At 43.6% G+C, this 23,962-nt stretch overlaps 1 protein-coding gene across 2 annotated transcripts in view; it reads left to right on the forward strand.

Annotated features, from left to right (window-relative positions):
- The window catches only part of fgl1 (fibrinogen-like 1), a 102,787-nt gene that overhangs the window by 72,587 nt on the left and 6,238 nt on the right, over window positions 1-23,962 (forward strand). For both annotated transcript variants that reach the window (XM_063043040.1, XM_063043041.1), the window contains 4 exons: window positions 2,199-2,385; window positions 5,393-5,552; window positions 20,938-21,035; window positions 22,121-22,209. In XM_063043040.1, coding sequence (XP_062899110.1) covers window positions 2,199-2,385; window positions 5,393-5,552; window positions 20,938-21,035; window positions 22,121-22,209 — 534 coding nt within the window. The remainder of the gene's footprint in view (window positions 1-2,198; window positions 2,386-5,392; window positions 5,553-20,937; window positions 21,036-22,120; window positions 22,210-23,962) is intronic.

The following is a 23,962-nucleotide window of genomic DNA, read 5'->3' on the forward strand; positions in this document are numbered from 1 at the left end:
ACACAGAGAGTAAAGGAGGGTGCTTAATACACAGCCCTGAGGCGCTCCTGTATTGACGGTCAGAGGGTTGGAGGTGAGGGATCCTACTCTTACCGCCTGCTGGCAATCTGACAGGAAGTCCAGGATCCAGCTGCACAAGGCAGGGTGAAGGCTGAAGTCTCTGAGCTTCTTGTCAAGTCTGGAGGGAATTATGGTGTTGAATGATGAACTGTAGTCCAAGAACAGCATTCTCACAGGGGCGAGTCCAAATGGAGCAGCTACAAGCATAATATGGATCTTTGTCTGAGTAATGTGTTGTTACTAGTGAGAAAAGGGGACATGCCCAGCAGGGCAGACTATCTGATTAGAATAAGAAAAAGTGATCCACCCTGTCCCACGGTCTCTGCTATTCAAAACTAGCTGACTTTCCTCTCCTTTCGGGGTCTGATGAACTTCGCTGAATCTGAAACATTATCTGTTTATTTTTCTGCCTAACCTGCTGTGTTCTCAGCATTTTCTCAACACTTAAGTCACCAGAACTGGATGAGATGTGCCCCAGGCTACTGTGAGAGGTGAGGGAGGAGCTTGCTGAGCCTCTGATAATGATCTTTGCATCATCATTGGGGATGGGAGAGGTTCTGGAGGATTGGAGGGTTGCAGATGTTGTTCAATTATTCAAGAAAGGCAATAGAGATAGCCCAGGAAATTATATACCAGTGAGTCTTACTTCAGTGGTTGGTAAGTTGATGGAGAAGATCTTGAGAGGCAAGATTTATGAACATTTGGAGAGGCATAGTATGATTAGGAATAGTCAGAATGGCTTTGTGAAAGGCAGGTCATGCCTTACGAGCCTGATTGATTTTTTTGAGGATGTGACTAAACACATTGATGAAGGTAGAGCAGAAGATGTAGTGTATATGGATTTCAGCAAAGTATTTGACAAGGTACCCCATGAAAGGCTTATTGAGAAAGTAAGGAGGCATGGGATCCAAGGGGAAATTGCTTTGTGGATCCAGATCTGGCTTGCCCACAGAAGGCAAAGAGTGGTTGTAGACAGGTCATATTCTACATGGAGGTCAGTCACCAGTGGTGTGCCCCAGGGATCTGTTCTAGGACCTCTACTCTCTGTGATTTTTATAAATGACTTGGATGAAGAAGTAGAGGGATGGGTTAGTAAGTTTGCTGATGACACAAAGGTTGGAGATGTTGTGGATAGAGTGGAGGGCTGTCAGAGGTTACAGCGGAACATTGATAAGATGTAAAACTGGGCTGAGAAGTGGCAGATGGAGTTCAACCCAGATAAGTTTGAGGTGGTTCATTTTGGTAGGTCAAATATGATGACAGAATATAGTATTAATGGTAAGACTCTTGGCAGTGTGGAGGATCAGAGGGATCTTGGGGTCCGAGTCCATGGGACACTCAAGGTTGCTGCGCAAGTTGACTCTGTGGTTAAGAAAAAATATGGTTCATTGGCCTTCATCAATCGTGGGATTGAGTTTAGGAGCCGAGAGGTAATGTTGCAGCTATATAGGACCCTGATCAGACCCCACTTGGAGTACTGTGCTCAATTCTGGTCGCCTCACTATAGGATGCTGCCTGGATTGGGGAGCATGCGTTATGAGAATAGGTTGAGTGAACTTGGCCTTTTTTCCTTGGAGCGATGGAGAATGAGAGGTGACCTGATAGAGGTGTATAAGATGATGAGAGGCATTGATCATGTGGATAATCAGAGGATTTTCCCAGGGCTGAAATGGCTAGCATGAGAGGGCACAGTTTTAAAGTGCTTGGGAGTAGGTAGAGAGGAGATATCAGGGGTAAGTTTTTTTACGCAGAGAGTGGTGAATGCGTGGAATGGGCTGCTGGTGACAGTGGTGGAGGTGGATATGATCAGGTCTTTTAAGAGACTCCTGGACAGATATATGGAGCTCAGAAAAATAGAGGGCTATGGGTAACCCTAGGTAATTTCTCAGGTAAGGACATGTTCGGCACAGCTTTGTGGGCTGAAGGGCCTATATTGTGCTGTAGGTTTTCTATGCTTCTATTTCCTGAGGGAAACACTCCAGAATGTGCTATTCATGCTTAAAAAAAAACTATAATTGATGAATATTTCTTCATGTTTTGACTTAAGCAGTCTAGGCTGCCTTTCATATTTACTGTCCCAAACTGGGTCCCCTGCATTAGCTATGCATTCATAATGTTGTCATTTTTTAATTTTGAAGGAACCTGTTGATTGCCTTCAGGAACAAATAAGGCTGCGTGCTCAGGTGAAAGCTCTGGAACTTCGGATTAAACAGCAACAACTTCAGATTGAGCGCATCTTGAGAGAGAGGGAAAACTCGCAAAGCATTGACGCTTCAGAAAATGATGAATCGCTGAATGAACTGGAAGGAAGAAAATACTTTGCAGGTTACACTTGACTTATTAAAAGCTATTTTATGTGAGCACAAAACTACATTATAAGTTGGTGAGATCAAAATATAGAAGTGGCAAAATGGGTATCATATAAAGATGGCATATTTCAAAAATAAACAAGGAAAACATAAGAAACGTGGAAAGCCCACCAGACATGAAAGGAATGAAGAGAATGTTTCAAATCAAACTTTGCCAATTTATTGTGACCCGCATAACAGAACCAGCAATCTACTTGGAAAGCATTCCATTGAACATTACATTTTGAAGCAGATATTCATGATATTGCCATTCATTTAGGCAAAATCCATTTTGTCAGTTGTAACATGTCAACCCAGCCTTCTGATAACTAATTTACACATGCATATTAGCTGAAGGAATAGATTCACCTGTAACTTCTTAATGCAAATCACTATGTTACCTGCAATGCCACCCAAATCGTGCTAACAAAGTTTCCTCCAGAAACCATAGTAAGAGACAAACAGGCCAACTTTATTGATCTTGAACTGTAATTAGAATAATCCCAAAGGTGGTATAAGATTAAATACCAACTCTTGTGAAAGGTGTATCAGTCCATTCAACAGGACTTAGTTTTGTGCCCTAAAACATCCCATTCTATTGCTGCCTGTTCATGGATGCAGAGCTCCAGTCATTCTTCAGGCTACATTAAATAGCATTGCTTAAGTATCTATAAACCTAGATGCACTGCAAAGCAAAGTGACAGCAGAGGCATAGCTAGCATACAGCAAACAAAGAAACCATTCAGCCCATCTGGTCCATGCCAGCATTTAAATACCACTCAAACTTCCTCCCAACTTTGTCAACTAAATCTATCGACGTAACCTTTAACCCCCCCTTTCCTTTATGTTCTTGTCCAGTCTCCCCTTTAATGCATGAGTACTATGCTCTTTCCCTCAAGTGGAAACTTAACCTTTGAAGCCACTCTTTAAAAACCTTTCATAATTTTAAAGACCTCGATTCAGTAACTTCTCAACCTCCTTTTCCCAAGACGGAGTGACCCAATCTGTTCAACCTTTCCTTACTCTTCTCTTAAGTGCCCTCCCCTTCTTTTATAATGTGGCAACAGCCAGCTTGGCTCCCCGTATCCCAACTGTGGTCTCACCAAGACTTCAACACAGGTTTAGCATAAGTTATTTCTTTTCTCCATTCTTTCATTCTAGAAATAAACCATAATTCTTGATTTGCTCTTGGTTTGGCTTTACTAACTAGTGGTGCAATTTTTAACATATGGTGTATTTGCAGACTGTCGTCTCTTTGTTTATCTGCCCCACCTAGACCTGCATCTTGAAATTAATAAATGACACTTTGTTCCTCCTAGCAAGATGTGCAACTCACTTTTATCTATGTTGAATCTAATTTGTCAATTACTTGCCCATTCAGCATTTATTTATATCCTCTTATTATTTACTACCATCGTACTTGATATTGATTATTAATTCTGATTTGGTATCATCTGTAATTTTGAAAATTCTGTTTTTGAATTGAGGATGTAAATCATTAATGTAAATGTAAACAGCAGTCATTTCAGCACTGGTTCTTGCTGGACTTTCCACAGCCCATGTTCTAACACTGCACATTCTACCCTTTATCACCGGAGTCTGCTTTCTGTCCTGAAGTTAGCTAGCAATCCAATTCTGCTCTTTGTTCCCTGACTCCATGTTCTCTGGTGTTATTCTTTGCTTTTTAAATTATCAAAAAGTTTAAAATCAATATAAATAACATTTCACACATTTCCATTGTCTATTCTCACTGAAATCTGTGATGACTATTCTCCCTGAAATCTGTGATGACTATTTATTAGTATATTTTATTTTCTAAATAATCGTATACTCGCTCCTTAATAAGGGATTTCATTAATTTTCTTTTCATCAATATTAAGCTGACTAAGTTTACAATTCCCTGGAACTCATCTATTTCCCGTCTTATAGTTTATGCATCATCTATCTGCCTTAAGCACCCCGCAATTCATCATGTATTGTTTTGCCGTTACACTCTACCTATTCTTTAGTTCTGCATGTATTTAAAATGAAACAAAGACTTGAGTGTGGCTTTACCGACAATCAGTCTGTAATTCCACCTAATTTTGAGAGAGCATCCAAGCAGCAACACACATCAAAGTTGCTGGTGAACGCAGCAGGCCAGGCAGCATCTCTAGGAAGAGGTACAGTCGACGTTTCGGGCCGAGACCCTTCGACTACTTTATGCCCCTAGCTTGATTGATGGACTCTGGGGGGGAAAAGGCAGTGAAACAGACTATTTTGATATCCCTTTCAGAATGGCACAAACTCAGTCTGAATGTTGAATGCCCTCCCCTGTGCTGTATCTCCATGTTCTGTGTGTACATTATCCCTCCTCCAAGTGAGGTAGTTAGGTGAGTTAATCAGTTCTAATCATTAGATGTAGCTCCATTAATGGTGGAAAAACTAGTCCTGTCATGTGTCATTTTATATTAGAATTTTAAATGATTATTTAGTGTTTACAAATATTTTTAATAATTGTTATTTTTATATTTAAATTTGTAATTTTTCAGTAATTTAGAGAAATGTTAATAGATAGTAAATGTTTCTGAAACCTTTAACAAACTGTGAAAAAGTACCCTAGTTTTGACTTGCCTGCCTCCTGTCAATGACTAGCATGATACTCTGGCAGCAGAAGCTTAACAGTTCAGACCTGTGGTCTCAAATGGCTTTGCTCCCAAGGGCGAAGGGATTGCATATTCAGCCCTCTCAATCTGACCCCAAGTAAGTGCAGGTGGCTATAGGTTGTGTACAGTGAGTCAGGCCTCTGAGCCAGCTCCAGTTCAAACACCCCTTTTGCTTGCTCCTCTTCCTTTCCCTTGCCTACAAATCCATTTCTCCTTTATTTTTCTGTTTTTTTTCTATATCCTCCCCTTTTCCCTACCATTGCACTTATCTATGTACAACCAACTGTCCTCTTCAGAATGGCACTAATAAAAAAATCTCAAATTCTATTTTTGATGAAGATTGTGCAGAGGCCTACAACAGTAGAAAAAGGAAGAGTGGATTTTACAGAATTCAGCCGTTGTCTGCGCCTTCAAGCTTTCTCGTGTACTGTGACATGACGGAAGGAGGAGGCTGGACTGTCATTCAGAGACGGACTGATGGCAGAGAAAACTTTGACAGGTTTGGTGCAGCTTTTATACAAATTCTTTAGTTAACACACTCCAAATGTGTTTGCATAACTTATCTGATGGATGGAGCAATTCAATTGTACCACAGAGGTTACTCTGAGTAACCCATCCAAGTATTATTTTTCCTTCTTTATTAAGGTCGAAGCTTTCAGCATTCCATCTTAAATTAAGCTAATCAAATTATTTCACTAAAATCTGATTCAAGAGGTTTCTGTTATCAGGAATTAACTTTTGTGGTCATGATAAGTACGCTAAAACTTTCATAGTTTATGCATGTAAAAACGTTTCTTAAAATGTAACATTTCAGTCAAAACTTCAAGATAGCACCAGTGAACAACACAACCAATGGCAACATCCTGCAGACAATTCATGAAACTACTTCTTTTATTTCTTCTTTCAAATGTGATTCTGCTACTAAGCTGTGTGTGATTGGAACCTGTGATTTATACTTCAATGTGTTTTTGGGTCAGTTGAGTGATCTGGTGCTTTGCTGTCTCTGAGATAGTTCGGTGAGGTTTGGGGGACTTTAAGGTTCATGTTGCACCTATTTCTGGATTCTGGTTTTGATGTTTTTGAGTGGTTTGATCAGGGAAATCGATGCAATCTGGGGCACTTTGGCGGAGAATGGCCCTGCGGCCGGCAGCGGACTAGTGGCGTTGTGTTGAACTAAGCTGAATATTCCTGGACTCCACATTTGATATTTAATATTCTATGTGTTGTTCGCTTGCTTTTTGCCGTTTGAACAATTTGTTCTTTTTTCGCGCATTGGGTGTTTGATGTTTTCTTGAACGGGTTCCATGGTGTTTCTTTGTTTCGTGGCTGCCTGTAGGAGGACGAACCTCAGAGTTGTACTGTCTGTACATACTTGAACAATAAATGTACTTTGATCTTTGAAGTAAGCTCTGAAAAACAATTTGTTTTTTCAACAATGATACGCAAATTTGAAATTTATTGTCATTTTGTCGGTTCAGTGGCTCCATTTAATATCAGAGAATGTATACAGTATGCGACCTGGCATTCTTACTCTTCACAGACATTCACAAAATAGATAGATACTTCATTGATGCCAAAGGAAATTACAGGGTTACAGTGGCATCACAAGTACATGGGTATACAAATTTGAGAAGAGAAGTAAGAAAGAATAAAAAATAAGTTACCACGAACAGCCTAACAGGAGGGGATCATCACTTCCCCAGCTATAGGTTCACTCAAAATGGCCAAGGGTAAGAATTACCTCATATTGTGCTCTTTGGAGCACCACAGTTCTCTTAGTCTATTACTAAAAATGCTCCTCTGTTCAGCTGAGATGGCATGCAGAGGGTGAGAAACATTGTCCAGAATTACCAGGATTTTCTGTAGGGTCCATTGTTCTTCCCCAACCTCCAGTGTGTCCAGTTTGACTCCTGTAACAGAGCCAATCTTTCTAATCAGTTTATTGAGCCTGTTGTCATCACCCATGTTGATGCTATTGCCCCAGCACACCACAGCATACTGGCAACAACAGACTGGTAGAACATGTGAAGGAGAGGACTGTATACTCCAAAGGACCTCAGTCTCCTCAAGAAGTAGAGGCATCTCTGGCTCTTCTTGTACACAGCCTCTGTATTGGTGGCTCCAGTCAAGTCTGACATCTGAATAGAAGAAAACTCCAAAAATTGAATGACAGAAAAAAACGTTAGAACCCCAAAGTTCCCTCCCTCCTCCCACACACAAGTAGCAGCAAATCATCAATCCCCCTTCCCCCTACTTGTTCCAGAAGGAAGCATCAGCATCCAGCACCCACCAAGCAAGCAATAGTAAAAGCCCCAAAGAGAGCATGATATGCTGTCCAACAAAAACCATTGTTAATGCAGCAATTCGACATGCCACAGGCTCTCTATCTCTCTCACTAACAAGGGAGAGGGGAGACCAACAGATTGCTGTTTCAGTATTACAGTCTGAAGTGAGGTTTCTTCGAGCCCACCCGACTCAATAACCAGCAGACTTTCCCCCCACCCCGTCGAGAGAGAGAGCGATTGCTCGAGTGCAGAGGACTCCAACACCACACCCATTATCTCAATGGTCCGGTCTCCCACAATGCTTCAGTTGGTGACACTGGTGGGGAATTGGATCCACAGGGGCTGCTCGATGCCACATCCCAAAAGTGCACATCTTCCAGACTGCTCCTGGAGATAACGAAAACAGCCAGTTGGTGAGCTCCAGGAGCAGGAACTGGCCTGTAGTGCTGCAGTTTGAGTGCGGCTGTAGATCATGGACTCCAGCAGGACCCCAGCTACCTTAAAAAGGGGAAAAAGAGACATTAAAGAGAGGAATTTAAGCTGTTTCACAGATGACTTCGAAGAAGTTGCCCTCTGACTCCATCTTAGCTCTCCTAAGGAGGATAAAATATTTGGTTATTTTAAGTGTTCTGAACAGAGAAAAGAAACTCGTAAATATCTACCAAACCACTTTTCAGTGAAGTGGCATTTATGGAATATAATCCAGCTTCAACTAAGGTACAATTGCATATATTTTGCATTTTGTGTCCTATTTCACTTTCCCAAAACTTACAAAAGGAAGTAAAAATATAGGTTTATTTTACTTATCAGTAATACATATATGAAAATTGTACTTCACAATGTTGTTAATATTAAGCAGGTTTGGCAGACAGGAATAAACTATTTGTGTCCTTTTTGTTGTTAAAGAAACTTTATTTACCCATTCTCATCAGTGTGACTTTAGGAATAAGAAGCTGAAACACATTATATTTGACCAAGCTCTAAGTTTGAATTGTGGTTGATTTTTACAGTGCATTTAATACAACTGGGTTGGAGGTGCTTCAGGTGGTAAGAAATAAACATAAATTTAAAATTCTACAGCAATACTAACTGATTATTTGAAAAGCCCATTATAAGATATTTTCCTTAATGGACTGCGAACAGCACCAATTCACAGTGTTTATTGCTGAACTCTAAATGCTCTTGAGAAGATGTTAGTGAACTGCCTTTTTGAACAGCTGCTTGAACATCTGACAAAAGAACTGTTGGACTAAAGCCCAATTTATACTTCTGCATCAAATGTACGCCGTAGGTATGGTGTAGCCGCGTACCCTACGATATACTCTAGCTGAACCCTATGCTGTAGCCTTACGCGCACCTCTCCCAAAATGTAACTACGCGTCACGGTGACGCAGACCGCAACAACTGTGACTGGTCCGCTTGGTAGCATCGCATTTCCTGCTATGCATTTCTGGTTGCTGCTTCTTCTCCGCTATTTCAGAATTAAGAGAGAAGAAGAACGTGAGTTGAGCGTTCTTAGCTCAACATGAGTTCCAACTCCTAAATGATGCGCTCAGTTTCAATCGCCATTGTTTGAAGTACAGGAAGAAACTCAACACAGTTGCATAGAAACCCCACCACAAACTAGCGTTTTGGCGGTGAATTGAAGAGCGACACAGACACACCAACGCACAAGTATAAATGCTCACAACGGCATAGCCCACTTGCGTAGGCTATGGCGTAAGCTACGGAATAGCCCATACGCACAAGTATAAATCAGCCTTAAGAATCCCAGTATTTAAGACCACTAGCAAAGAAGTAACAGTGTCGTATCTTGAAATTAGGATTGTGTATGAACTTGTAAGAGAACTCGCAAGTGGTGGTATTTCAGAATCAGGTTTATTATCATCGGCATGTGACGTGAAATTTGTTAACATAGCAGCAGCAGAGATTAGGTTATGAGGACACTCAGTCCTCGTTTATTGTTATTTAGAAATGCATGCATTAAAAAATGATACAATGTTCCTCCAGAATGATATCACAAGAAACACAAGACAAACCAAGACTAAAACTAACAAAACCACATAATTATAACATATAGTTACAACAGTGCAAAGCAATACCGTAATTTGGTAAAGAGCAGACCATGGGCACGGTAAAAAAAGTCTCAAGTCCCGATAGCCCCATCATCTCACGCAGACGGAAGCGCAGCAAACTTGCCGATGCATTGGAAGCACCCGACCGCAGCCGACTCTGAGTCCGTCTGAAAACGTCGAGCCTCCGACCAGCCCTCCGGCACCGAGCACCATCTCTGCTGAGCACTTCGACCCCGCCCCGGCCGCCGAGCAACAAGCAAAGCCGAGGACTCGGGGCCCTCCCCTCCGGAGATTCTGGATCAAACAGAAGCAGCAGCAGCGAAACAGGTATTTTAAAGAAGTTTCACCAGATGTTCCTCTGTGCTCTCACGTCTGTCTCCATAAAATCAGGATTGTGCATGGCACCCTGCTTGACAGATAACAGATATCATTCACCGGAGTGGCCACTGCGAGCTGCATTGCGCCGCCATCTTTTCCTCCCTCCATGTCTATGGCAGTTCAATGTAATACATAATTTAGCAGAGAAAAGAAAAATAAAATAAAATAATAATAAATAATGTGTGCTATCTCTCCTCTTCCATCTGGATAGTAAAGGTAATCAGTTTGGGACGAAGTGTCAAAGTAGGTGACACTTCACTGCAGTGCAATTTGAGGATGGTACACACAGAAAACCTGAATGTTGTTGTGATGGGAGTGAATGTTTCTGGGTAGTGAACAAGAAACCCAAAAATAAGAGCATTGGAAATTAGAAGAGAAATAAAAAAGTTAGAATGTAAGAGCAAGGATGTGATGTTGAGGCTCTATTAGGTACTTGTGAGACCACACTTGGAGTATTGTATGCAGTTTTGGGCTCCTTATTTTAGAAAGGATATACTTGCATTGGAGAGGGTTCAGAGAAGACTCACGAGAATGATTCCAGGAATGAAAGGGTTACCGTATGAGAAATGTTTAGCAGCTCTTGGTCTGTATTCCCTGGAGTTCAGGAGAATGAGGGGGGATCTCATAGAAACATTCCGAATGGTAAAAGGCCTGAACAGATTAGATATGGCAAAGTTATTTCTTGTGGTAGGGGGTTCAGGACAAGAGGGCACGACTTCAAGATTGAAGGACGTCCATTTAGAACAGAGATGCTGAGAAATTACTTTAGTCAGAGGGTGGTAAATCTGTGGAATTTGTTGCCACAAGCAGCTGTGGAGGCCAAGTCATTGGATGTATTTAAGGCAGAGATAGATAGGCTCTTGATTAGCCAGGGCATCAAAGGGTATGGGGAGAAGGCAGGGGAGTAGGGATGACTGGAAGCATTGGATCAACCCATGATTGAATGGCAGAGCCGAATGGCCTACTTCTGCTCCTACATCTTATGGTCTTATGCAGATGGAGCATGCATATATGAATGCTTCTGAAGTAGATATGTTATGTAGGAGCTACACTCAATATACTGTACTCCTTTCTCCAACATGTGCTTTGTAAATTAGGTGACAGGAAACAAGCCACTTTTTGGAGGATACATAACTACAGTATTTGTTTACAAGTGTCTACATGGCCAGGACATTAAGTCTCTTGCCAAATAAACTTCCAGCATTTGTTGATACTGAAATGCCTCCTAATAGCGATAGTAATGTTGTTGAAAGTCAGATGGTGGTAGGTAGACTTTCTCTTGTTGGAGATGGCCTAATGTTTCTATGCTGCAAATATTGCCTGCCATTTATTGAATTGAATTAAACTAACTTTATTTCTTACTTCCTTCACGTATATGAGGAGTAAAAATATTTACGTTACATCTCTGTCTGATGTGCAATGTGCAATCATAGTAATTTATAATAATTTATAACAAATAAAACAGTCAATGGTAATATAAAGTACACTCAATTAAGTGTGAGTTAGTCAGTCGGATGGCCTGGTGGAAGAGGCTGTCCCGGAGCCTGTTGGTCTTGGCTTTTATGCTGCGGTACCATTTCCCAGATGGTGGCAGCTGAAACTGGAATGTTGTCCAGGTCTAATTTATGTCATTATTGAAAGAATTGCAATTCTATAAGAATTGGACATTCTATAATCATTAGCAAATATCTCCACTTTTGACCTTCTAGACAAGATTATTGATGAGGTGGTTGATGCAGCCAAGGACACTGTTCAGTGGGATGTCTGTATTGATATCCTGGATGGGGATAAGATGCTGCCTCACAGTGCCAGTGACCTGAGTTTAATATTAACCTCTGGTGCTCCTATGTGCGGTTTGCCTGTCCTCCAAATCACCACGTTTTCTTGTCTCTAGGTGCTCTGGTTTCGTCCCCTATCCCAAAGACATTCAGGTTGGTTGGTGAATTACACACACTTGCTCTTGCCTTGAGGGTGATTGGTAGAGACCAAGGCTAATTGTCGGGAGAGTAGTTTATAAGGGATAAAGTGGGAGAATAGGAATTGATCTGTGAGCCAGCGTATTTTCAGTGGGCTGAATGGCTTCTTTCCCCTTCAAACAGAAAATACAGCTATATTATTTTGCACCAGGGCAGTATAGTTTTTTTCTTTAATTCCCATTGATCAGTTTTACCATGATTGCTTGGGCTATGATGTCACTTACACCCACAGTAGAAGCTCACCTATTTTGTCAATGTTCGGACAAGGCTATCAAAGGAGAAGATGCTGAACAGTGCTGGTGAAATTCAAACTGATCATCAATAATAAAGTGCAGCGTTAAAGAGATTCATTTCACTACTTTGGATTCATACACTTGCTTGTAAAGTTCTGTCAGCACAATTAGATAGGATGTGAGCAATGAATTATTCAGTGCAAGTTTAAACAGTGGGAATATGAGTATGTGTTTTGTGAATGCAAGGCTCTGGAGTTAACAATGATATGCTTTATTTATTGAGAATAGGTTCATAGGTATGCAAAGTCACTTGTAATATATTAATTCAATCTCTGAAAATATTCAGGGTTCAATGTTGTTACAAAGATTGTGTGTTTATTAAAAGCAAATACAGAACAAGGAGATGGCAATGTATTAATAATTTCTTTACCTCCCTGATGTGGCACTTCTGATAACCACTTGTTCATTGTTAGGAAACAAAACAATTCTTTTGTAGAGGATCTAGAGTTTTGTAAAAACACTGACATTACTGTGTTTACTCTACAAACAACTCATTTGCTGTAAAGGTTTCAAGGTAGCTGATGGAATACATCTAGGTTTGATGATCAGAGGGAAGCAGGCCACTATGTTTACTCTGACCACTAATAACAAGTTCTCCCCAGGTTCCATTCCTGTGAACTGAGACTATCACAGCCATGAACAATTCCTACACGACAGCCAGTAAACACATCCTGCAGGTGTCCCAAAAGCTCATTTGTGTGTACAAGTTGAACATAATCTGAGCATTCTTAAACTAGGAAGGACATGTAATCTTTCAAGGCCTAGACCATAACCTTCTATGCCTTGGGAATTCAGGTGCTTGTTTAGAGACTTCTTCAATGTTGTCAGTGACTCTGCTCTCACCACTCTCGCAGGCAAAGGATTTCAGTCTCCAGTGAGAGGTTCCCCTCAGATCCTCTCTCTTGAAATCTCTTACCACTTAACCTAAACCTAAGTCCACTAACTTAATCTGCCTTTGACATGGGGAATAATTTCCTGCCGCACACCCTTCATAATTTTATATATCTCAATAAGTGGGTGACCGTCAGGAGAGGGAAGTGTTTTTTTTATAGACCTCCCCCCCCCCCCGCAATAGTAATAGGGATATCGAAGAGCAGATAAGGAGGAAGATTCTGGAATGGTCAATAATAATAGGGTTGTTGTGATAGGAAATTTTAACTTTCTTAATATTGATTGGCATCTCCTTAGCGCAAGGGGTTTAGATGGGATGGAGTTTGTTAGATGTGTTCAGGAAGGTTTCCTGATGCAATATAGATAAGCCAACAAGAGGAGAGGCTGTTCTTGATCTGGTATTGGGAAATGAACCTGGTCCGGTGTCAGATCTCTCAGTGGGAGAACATTTTGGAGGAAGTGAACACAACTCTATCTCCTTCGCCATAGCACTGGAGAGGGATAGGAGCAGGCAATTGCGAAAACATATAACTGGGGTAGGGGGAAATATGCTTTTAGGCAGGAACTTGGAAGCATAAATTGGAATCAGATGTTCTCAGGGAAATGCATGGCAGAAGTGTGGCAAACGTTCAGGGAACACTTGCATGGAGTTCTGCATAGGTATGTTCCATTGAGTCAGGGAAAGGATGGTAGAGTTAAAGAACCATGGTGTACAAAGTATGTAGAAAATCTAATTAAGAAGAAAAGAAAAGCTTACAAAAGTTTCAAGAAACTAGGTACTGTTGGAGCTCTAGAAAATTAAAAGTTGCTAGGAAGGAGCTTAAGAATGAAATTAGGAGAGCCAGAAGGAGCCATGAGAAAGCCTTGGTGAGCAGGATTAAAGAAAACCGCAAGGCATTCTACAAGTTTGTGAAGATCAAGAGGATGAGCCGTGTGAGAATAGGACCAATCAGGTGCGATAGTGGAAACGTGTACATGGAGTCAGAGGAGGTAGCGGAGGTACTTAATGAATTCTTTGCTTCAGTATTCACCAGGGAAAAAGATCTTGACAATTTTGGGGATGATTTGCAGCAGACTGAAATGCTTGAGCATATAGACATTAAGAAAGAGGATATGCTGGAGCTTTTGAAAAGCATTAAGTTAGATAAGTCACCGAAACCAGTTGAGGTATACACAAGGCTACTGTGGGACGTGAGGGAGGAGATTTCTGAGCCTCTTGCGATGATCTTTGCATCATCAATTGGGATGGGAGGAGGATTGGAGGGTTGCAAACATTGTTCCCTTGTTCAAGAAAGGCAGTAGAGATAACCCAGAAAATTATAGACCAGTGAGTCTGACTTCAGTGGTGGGCAAGTTGTTGGAGAAGATCCTGAGAGGCCGGATTTATGAACATTTGGAGAGACATAATCTGATTAGGGATAGTCAGCATGGCTTTGTCAAAGGCAGATCGTGCCTTACGAGCTAATTGAATTTTTGAGGATGTAATTAAACATATTGTTGAAGGTTGAGCAGTGGATGTAGTGTATATGGATTTCAGTAAGGCACTTAATAAGGTTCCCCATGCAAGGCTGCTTCAGAAAGTAAGGAGGTATGGGATCCAAGGAGACCTTGCTTTGTGGATCCGGAATTAGCTTGCATGGGGAACAGAAGGCAAAGGGTGGTTGTATATGGTTCATATTCTGCATGGAAGTCGGTGACCAGTGGTGTGCCTCAGCGATCTGTTCTGGGACCTCTTCTCTTCGTGATTTTTATAAATGATCTGGATGAAGAAGTGGTGGGATGGCTTAGTAAGTTTGCTGATGACACAAAGGTTGGAGGTGTTGTGGATAGTGTGGAGGGTTTTCAGAGGTTACAGCGGGACATCGATAGGATGCAAAACTGGGCTGAGAAGTGGCAGATGGAGTTCAACCCAGATAAGTGTGAAGTGGTTCATTTTGGAAGGTCCAATTTGAAGACAGAATATAAGATAAATGGTAAGACTCTTGGCAATGTGGAGGATCTGAGAGATCTTGGGGTCCGTGTCCATAGGACACTCAAAGCTGCTGAGTAGGTTGACAGTGTTGTTAAGAAGACGTATGGTATGTTAGCATTCATCAACCGTCGGAGTGAGTTTATGATCCATGAGGTAATGTTACAGCTATATAGGACCTTGCTCAGGCCCCACTTGGAGTATTGTGTTCAGTTCTGGTCACCTCCTTACAGGAAGGATGTGGATGCTATAGAGAGAGTGCAGAGGAGATTTACAAGGATGTTGCCTGGATTGGAGGGCATACCTTATGAGAACAGGTTGAGTGTACTTGGCCTTTTCTCCTTGGAGCAAAGGAGGATGAGAGGTGACCTGATAGAGGTGTATAAGATGATGAAAGGCATTGATTGTGTGGATAACCAGAGGCTTTTTCCCAGGGCTGAAATGGCTAACATGAGGGGACAGAGTTTTAAAGTGCTTGGAAATAGGTATCAAGGGATGTCAGGGGTAAATTTTTCACACAGAGAGTGGTGGGAGTGTGGAATGCACTGCCAGCAGCAGTGGTAGAGGCGAATACAATAGGGTCTTTAAAGAGCCTCTTAAATAGGTACATGGAGCTTAGAAAAATAGAGGGCTATGCGGTAGGGAAATTCTAGGCAGTTTCTGTAGTAGGTTATATGGTCGGCACAACATTGTGGGCCGAAGGGCCTGTAATGTGCTGTAAATTTCTATGTTCTATGTTATATGTTCAATCTTGCCCCCTCCACTCCAAGAAAAACAGACCCTGTCTCTCCTGATAACTGGAATTGCTTATTGCTAATTGATTATGCTTATTAGTATTAACTAGAATTCAGCTCACTCATTTCTCATATAAATCCATCAAATGCACTTTGAATGTATTGAAACAATCTCCAAAAATAGGCAGAAAGTTTGCTATTGTGGCGACCCACTTTCTAGCACACACGAACCGGCGCGCGCCAGCAGAGAGGCCGGCCCCAAAAAGGGCGCCAGGCTATCTTCATCAGCAGGGGGAAAATCCCGCGTGTGGGAAGGGTCTGCGAATATGCTTTCCCCACAGCAGTCCCGCCCAGGGAGGGCGGGAACGGGAAGGCTTTAAAGGAGGCCGCGAAGTTTGAATAAATCTTTTTTATCTCAATCCAACTCACCGACTACATGACATTATTCTAGCGCTGTGTGTAGCACAACGCTACAATTAGTGACCCCGATGGCCCAAACGATATTTGGACCAGAGATGACCAACGCCGCATCTATTCACGCAGTTTTGTTAAAACAGCCAAGCTTCTGGACGCTGTGACTCCGCTTATGGTTCGAACAAGCAGAAGCACAATTCCACATTCGGCAGATAACCTCGGAGTCCACTCGCTACTACTACGTGCTAAGCTCACTCGACCAGGAGACTGCTGCACAAGTTGAGGAGTTTATACAGTCGCCCCCGGAGGACAGCAAATACACAGCATTCAAAGCCCTGCTCATAAGGACTTTTGGACTCTCACGGCGCGAACGAGCTGCCCGCTTACTGCACCTGGATGGTTTGGGAGACAGGCCGCCGTCAGCATTAATGAACGAGATGCTGGCCCTGACTGAAGGACACAAACCCTGCCTCATGTTTGAGCAGGCGTTCCTAGAGCAACTGCCCGAGGACGTATGCCTGCTGCTGTCCGACGCAGATTTCAGCAACCCCCAGGAGGTGGTGGCTCGAGCAGATGTGCTGTGGAATGCCAAGAAAGAGAGAGGGGCATCCGTCGCACAGATCACCAAGCCGCGTGCCCGATGGCAGACCAGACCAGGTCCGGCAGCAGAGCCTACAAAACCCGGCAACGGGAGAGAGGAGCCCAGCGAACAATGGTGTTTCTACCACCAGCGGTGGGGCACAGAGGCCCACCGCTGCAAGCCGCCCTGCAAATTCCCGGGAAACGCCAGGGCCAGCCGCCGCTGATGGCTATGGCGGCTGGCCATCAGGACAGCCTCCTGTATGTCTGGGACAAGCAGTTGGGACGCCGCTTTTTGGTCGACACCGGAGCGGAGATCAGCGTCTTACCTCCAACGAGTTACAACACCCGCAACAGAGAACCGGGACCCACCCTGAGGACCGCAATTGGCAGCACAATACAGACCTACGGCACCTGCACGGTGTGGCTACAGTTCAGCTCCACCCGGTTCATGTCGGACTTCACACTGGCCGCCGTGGCCCAACCACTCCTGGGGGTGGATTTCCTGCGAGCCCACAGCCTGCTGGTCGACCTGCAAGGGAAGCGACTAGTCCACGCCAAGACTTTTCAAACGTTCTCCCTGGGTGAAGCCAAGTTGCCAGCCCCACACCTGGACTCCATCACGCTGTCCGACGACGAATTCACCAGGGTCCTGGCGGATTTCCCATCAGTACTGACACTGCAGTTCACGGCAGCCATGCCCAGACACGGAGTACAGCACCACATCCCGACCCAGGGACCACCCCTCCATGCCCGTGCTCAAAGGCTTCCCCCGGACAAGCTCCGACTGGCGAAGGAGGAGTTCAAGAAGATGGAGGAATTGGGGATCATACGACGGTCTGACAACCCATGGGCCTCCCCCCTGCACATGGTACCCAAGGTAACGGGGGCTGGAGACCATGCGGCGATTACTGCAGGCTGAATGAGGCTACAATGCCAGACCGCTACCCTGTGCCGCACATTCAAGACTTTACAGCAAACCTACACGGCGCAAGGATCTTTTCCAAGGTAGACCTTGTCCAGGGATACCATCAAATCCCGGTACATCCAGATGACATCCCCAAAACAACACTTATCACCCCGTTCAGCCTTTACGAATTCCTCCGAATGCCGTTCGGCTTAAAGAATGCCGTACAGACTTTCCAGCAGCTAATGGACGTGGTGGGATGCTACCTGGACTTTGCATTCATCTATTTGGACGACATCCTCATAGCCAGCAGTAGTTGTCAGGAGCATCTGTCCCACCTCCGTCAACACTACTCCTGCCTGAGCGAATTCGGCCTTACAATCAACCCAGCCAAATGCCAGTTCGGACTCAACACCATCGACTTCCTGGGCCACAGGATTACTAAAGACGGGGCAACCCTTCTGCCTGCTAAGGTAGACGCGATCCAACACAACCAAAGGCCTGCAGGAATTCATGGGTATGGTGAATTTCCACCGTTTCCTCCCCTCAGCAGCCCAAATCATGTGCCCCCTGTTCACTCTAATGTCGAGTAAGGGCAAGGACATTACCTGGGACACAGAGGCCACGGCCGCTTTCGTTAAAACCAAATAAGCCTTGGCAAACGCTGCGATGCTAGTGCACCCCAGAATGGACATTCCTACTGCCCTCACGGTGGACGCATCCAACACAGCGGTCGGTGGAGTGCTGGAACAACTCATTGAGGGTCGCTGGCAACCCCTGGCGTTCTTCAGCAAACACCTATGACCACCTGAACTCAAATACAGTGCTTTCGACCGGGAGCTATTGGCACTATACCTGGCAATCCGGCATTTCAGGTACTTCTTAGAAGGTAGGCCCCTCACCGCATTCACGGACCACAAACCGCTTACCTTTGCGTTCATGAAGGTGTCCGACCCCTGGTCATCCCGCCAGCAGCGACATCTGTCCTACATCTCCGAGTACACGACGGACATCCGGCATGTCTCGGGAAAGGACAACGTCGTGGCAGACGCACTATCCAGACCTACCATACAGGCCCTGTCCCAGGGGGTGGACTATGCAGCGCTGGCAGAGGCACAGCAGGCAGACGCTGAGATCCCCAGTTACAGGACTGCAGTCTCCGGTTTGCAGCTCCAAGACCTCCCCGTAGGCCCAGGTGAGAGGACCCTACTATGTGACGTAGCTACCGGCCAACCCTGCCCCGTCGTCCCAGCAGCCTGGCGCTGGCGGGTTTTCGAGTCCATTCACAACTTAGCGCACCCCTCCATCAGGACAACCATTCAGCTGGTCGCCAACAGGTTCGTGTGGCATGGACTGCGTAAACAGGTCAGTGAATGGGCCAAAACGTGCATGCAGTGCCAAACGGCCAAGGTGCAGCGGCACACCAAGGCTCCGCCGCAGCAGTTCAAACCCCCCTGCCGGAGGTTCGACCACATCCATGTGGATATCGTGGGGCCCCTGCCAGTGTGGCGAGGAGCGCAGTACCTCCTAACTATGATAGACCGGTTCACCAGATGGCCAGAGGCACTCCCGCTCACCAACACCACCTCCGAATCCTGCGCCCAAGCACTGATCGCAACCTGGGTAGCACGCTTCGGGGTATCGGCCCACATTACCTCTGACAGGGGCGCCCAGTTCACCTCCAGCCTGTATTCAGCTATGGCCAGTCTTTTAGGATCACAGCTACACCACACAACTGCCTACCACCCACAGTCGAATGGACTAGTGGAGCGTTTCCACTGTCACCTGAAGTCGGCACTCATGGCCCGCCTGGAAGGGCCTAACTGGGTGGACGAGCTTCCCTGGGTCCTGCTCGGAATCCGCACGGCGTCCAAGGAGGATCTGCACACCTCGTCGGCCGAGTTGGTGTACGGCGCACCCCTGGTAGTCCCAGGAGAGTTCATACCAGCCCCAAGGGGGCAAGAGGAAGAACCCACAGCAGTCCTTGGACAGACTACGGGAGAGGCTCGGTAACCTGGCCCCAATACTCACTTCACAGCATGGACAGAGCCCGACCTGCGTACCCAAAGACCTGCAGAACTGTAAGTTTCTTTTTGTACGACGGGGCGGACACCGGGCACCGCTACAGCGGCCCTACGAGGGGCCGTTTAAGGTGATCAGGAACAACGGGTCCACGTTCGTGCTGGACATTGGGGGGAGAGAGGAGGTTTTCACGGTGGACCGACTCAAACCGGCCCATGTGGACTTGGCGCAGCCGGTCCAGGCTCAGGCACCGCGGCACGGGGGCAGACCTCCCAAACAGAGGCCGATCCAGACTGTGGACATTGGGGGAGGTATCGCCGGTTCTGGGGGCGGGGGAGGGTTATGTGGCGACCCACTTTCTAGCACACACGAACCAGCGCACGCCGGCAGAGAGGTCGGCCCCAAAAAGGGCGCCAGGCTATCTTCACCAGCAGGGGGAAAGCGGAAATGGGTCTGTGAATATGTTTTCCCCACAGCAGTCCCGCCCAGGGAGGATGGGAACGGGAAGGCTTTAAAGGAGCCACGAAGTTTGAATAAATCTTTTTTATCGCAACCCAATTCACTGACTACGTGTCATTATTGTAGTGCTGTGTGTAGCACATTGCTACACTATATTTGTTAATTATTAATTTTTATTGAATGCTGACATTTCCTTTTAATCCAAATGGATTGGATTGTTCTGCAGTTATTCTTGACTTGTTTAATCTTGACTTCTGTATTTTCTTTTGATATTATTTGTCATTCCCATTGGATGAAGTTACTGTTAAGATATCACTGCTTGGCTATCCACATGAAAGCTCTTAGCAGAATTTGAAGGATCAATGTTAACAGCCCAAAATACCATTTGAGTTGCATCCTTTTCCAAAATTCTGCACCCTGACAAAACTTCAATTTATAATCCCAAGATCAAGAATTTGAAGTCAAATACCTTTACTTTGAATACAGTTAATTCAGATGTCAATTTTTCTTATCTAATGAATTATGGATATAGTAGGCGTAATTAATAATAGATGTACACATAATTAATAATGTAGTTCACTCGCTTGCTGGGTTGAAGACATTCAAGATTGCCACAGACAGTTCAGATGACATTATCTCCTTGTTACACCCTGACCTTTTCAGCAGCTGAACGCACTGTTTGATTTTTAGTTATGTTTTTCACGGTTCATCTAGGTTTGGTTCATTATCCATAGAAAGTATATTTTTAACATGACTATAAACCCTCTTTTGAAATAACCCTAGCTGAGAATTGTATCTACATTTCCGTTACAACTTAGCCCTTTCCACTATCGTTTTTTAGAGTATCTAGTCTTACTTTTAATAAATAAGTTAGATGTAGTTAATTCCCCATGTTTTCACAGGGTCTGGTCTGATTATAAACAAGGATTTGGAAACTTCCAATCAGTCAATGGAGAATATTGGATTGGAAATGACAACTTGCATTTTTTGACATCTCAAGGTAAACATTCCAGCGTGTTTGATTATTATGAGCCGCATCATTTTCTAATTGAAATATAAATTGATATTTAAGATTAAAAGAACTGCTTTAATTTTTTTTAGAGCTTTCTTAATAGAATAGAAAAGAAATGTACTGTCTTCAGAATTTAAAACAAGGAGAATAATGTGTGTAAGCATTTTGCTTGCTCCTGGAGACCCAGCTTCGCCAAGAACTGTGGAGGGGACAGATCCAGGCAGGTGATCTGCTCTGCTGCAGGTTTCTTATTCTTACCAGCAGAGAATATGATAGCTCTGTACCTTTTGATGGCCCCTGCAGGACATCAAGCATGACACCACCGAATCTGAGAGAGGCCCTAGCTAGTCTGGGTAACTCCCAAGTTTATCAAATATGCACCTTACCTTGCAATATTCAAAATGAAATAACAGTTGTGCGTCAGTATTGAAGTTGTAGAACAATGTGGTATGGGAACAGCCCACCTTGGCCTTGCTGACCAAGTTATTTATCAAAGCTAATCTTTTTTGCCCATATTTGGTAAATCGGTTTATTATTGTCACATGTATTGAGGTACAGTGAAAGACTTTGTTTTGTATGCCATCTATAGAGATCCTTTCATCGTGTCAGTGCTCTGACGTAGTACAACCTTTTATCCCTATCCATTCCTGTACCGGTGTATTGCATTCATCAGTATTGCATGATTGATTGGGAAATCTGGAATATGTTCATAGACTAGTTGAGTTAAATGTTCACTGAGAAACAGGCTACTGAAAGTAAAGCAAGCTGCTTACTGACAAGTACGGTTCATCTCCACCCACACCTCATCCCAAAGCTCCAAAGTGTAAATTCCTTCCTTTTTATATTTACCAATTAGGTTTGAGGGAGAATCTATGATCGATTATTTTAATATATTTATTATTTATAATCACTCAAGGTTTCAGATTAAACTAACCCCTCTTCAGTACTTATATTTCCCCAGTGTTTGAATTTCAAACTTGACTATCTTGCTTAAGATTACTAAGTTTTTATTATACAGTCAAACTTCGTAAGGATAGAAGAAAAAATTATATTTTCTTTCTTCTTTCCACCAGGAGACTACACAGTGAAAATTGACCTCACTGACTGGGAAGGTGAAAAACAGTATGCACAATATAAACATTTCAAAGTTCAAAATGAAGAGGTGAGGATAACAAATGATTGGGATGGTAAAAGCACTTTGAAAATATTATATTCGGCTTACATAAGCAAACGAGCAATATTCTTTCAGAATAAGACTCAAATTCTTTGTTGCCAAGCTGTTTAGAGTTGCCTATGAGATATTTGTAGCATATAAGTATATATTTTAATTATAAAATATATATTTTATAATTAAAATAGTCATCAATATTGGCCAACCCTTGGGCTAACAGCTTTATGAAAAGCAGTCAGTCTCGGAAAACCATTTTCCTCAACATGGGAATCATATTATTCTTGATCAGGAGATTAAATGTAATGAGACCTGTACAGATAAAAAGTTATCTTGTTATATGTTATACTAGTTATTGACTGGATTTCATGTGTTCATCGCCTGGTCTTTGTTCTGGACATCAGCGTCATCCCGAAAGGCTTTCTATCCTCTATGCTTGAATATATTACAGCCTTTGACCTCCTGATTCAATTTATAGGTGGCATGCAAAGCAAAGTGTCTCAGGACAGCGTGATTGCTTAGAGCAACACTTTACAGTTCCTGTTGTGTGATCGGCATTCAATTCTTGTAAGGAGATGGCATGTTCTCCCTGTGAGCACTGGGCTTCCTCCGGGTGCTGCAGTTTCCTTCCACGTTCCAAAGGCATAAGGTTAGGTTTAGTGAGTTGTGGGCATGCTGTGTTAGTGTGGCAACAATTTCAAGCCGCTCAGCACAAACTTCACTGGTGTGATTTGAAGCAAGTGATGCATTTTACTGTATGCTTTGATGTACATGTGACAGGTAAAGCTAATCTTTATCCTTGCATGTTATTTGAATCTCCCAATTCCTGCTGTGACGTTGAAGACACTCTCGTCATCTTTTGCAATCAGTTGACGGAGCATATCAAACTCTGCCTGCATTAGTCCAGTGCAATTTTATCTATCAAATAGTAATCAGTGAATCAGCAGTAAAGGCTTCACATATTATCTGGAGTGTTCCCAAAGAGCTGTCTCAGCTCTGACTTACATCCTGCTTGCATGCTGCTTCTTGACAACGTCACAACAAAACACAATGTCAATTTTCACATTACTGCTCTTGGTACCTTACTTTACCTCAAACCACAACTCTTACTCCCCCCCCCCCCCACTACACAGCCAAACGGTTGGTCTGATTTTCAACAATAGGAGCATACATTTCCTTCACCTAAAATTGTTAGGGCCAAAAGCATGATTTCTGGTTGCTTATAAACTTGATTTCCAGACAGGAACTCCTTCTCTCCGTCTGAATCATTTGAAAATGCATCAGACTCTTTGTAGCCTTAGTGTAATGTTTAACCTCTAGTTAAGCTTTAGACCTCATCTGTGATATTAGTAAAACTGATCAGTTCCACCTACATGGCACCGGCCAACTTTATCCCTGCCTTAACTCATCTAGTAATGCAAGACTTGCCCATGTTTTCAGAACTACCAGATGTAATAACTCTAATGTATCCTGGTTGCCCACCAACTTCCACAACCCAACCCACAACCCCCACCCCCATTCTACCCACTGAAAATTTCAATTAATTGAAAACTCAGCTGCACATGTCATTAGCCACATTACGTCCTATTCACCCAACACCTCAAACACGAGGAAATCTGCAGATGCTAGAAATTCAAGCAACACACAGGAAATGCTGGTGGAACTCAGCAGGCCAGACAGCATCTATAGGAAGAGGTACAGTCGACGTTTCGGGCCAAGACCCTTCGTCAGGACTAACTGAAAGAAG

The sequence above is a fragment of the Mobula hypostoma genome, chromosome 3 (assembly GCF_963921235.1).
Source record: "Mobula hypostoma chromosome 3, sMobHyp1.1, whole genome shotgun sequence".
NCBI lineage: Eukaryota > Metazoa > Chordata > Chondrichthyes > Myliobatiformes > Myliobatidae > Mobula > Mobula hypostoma.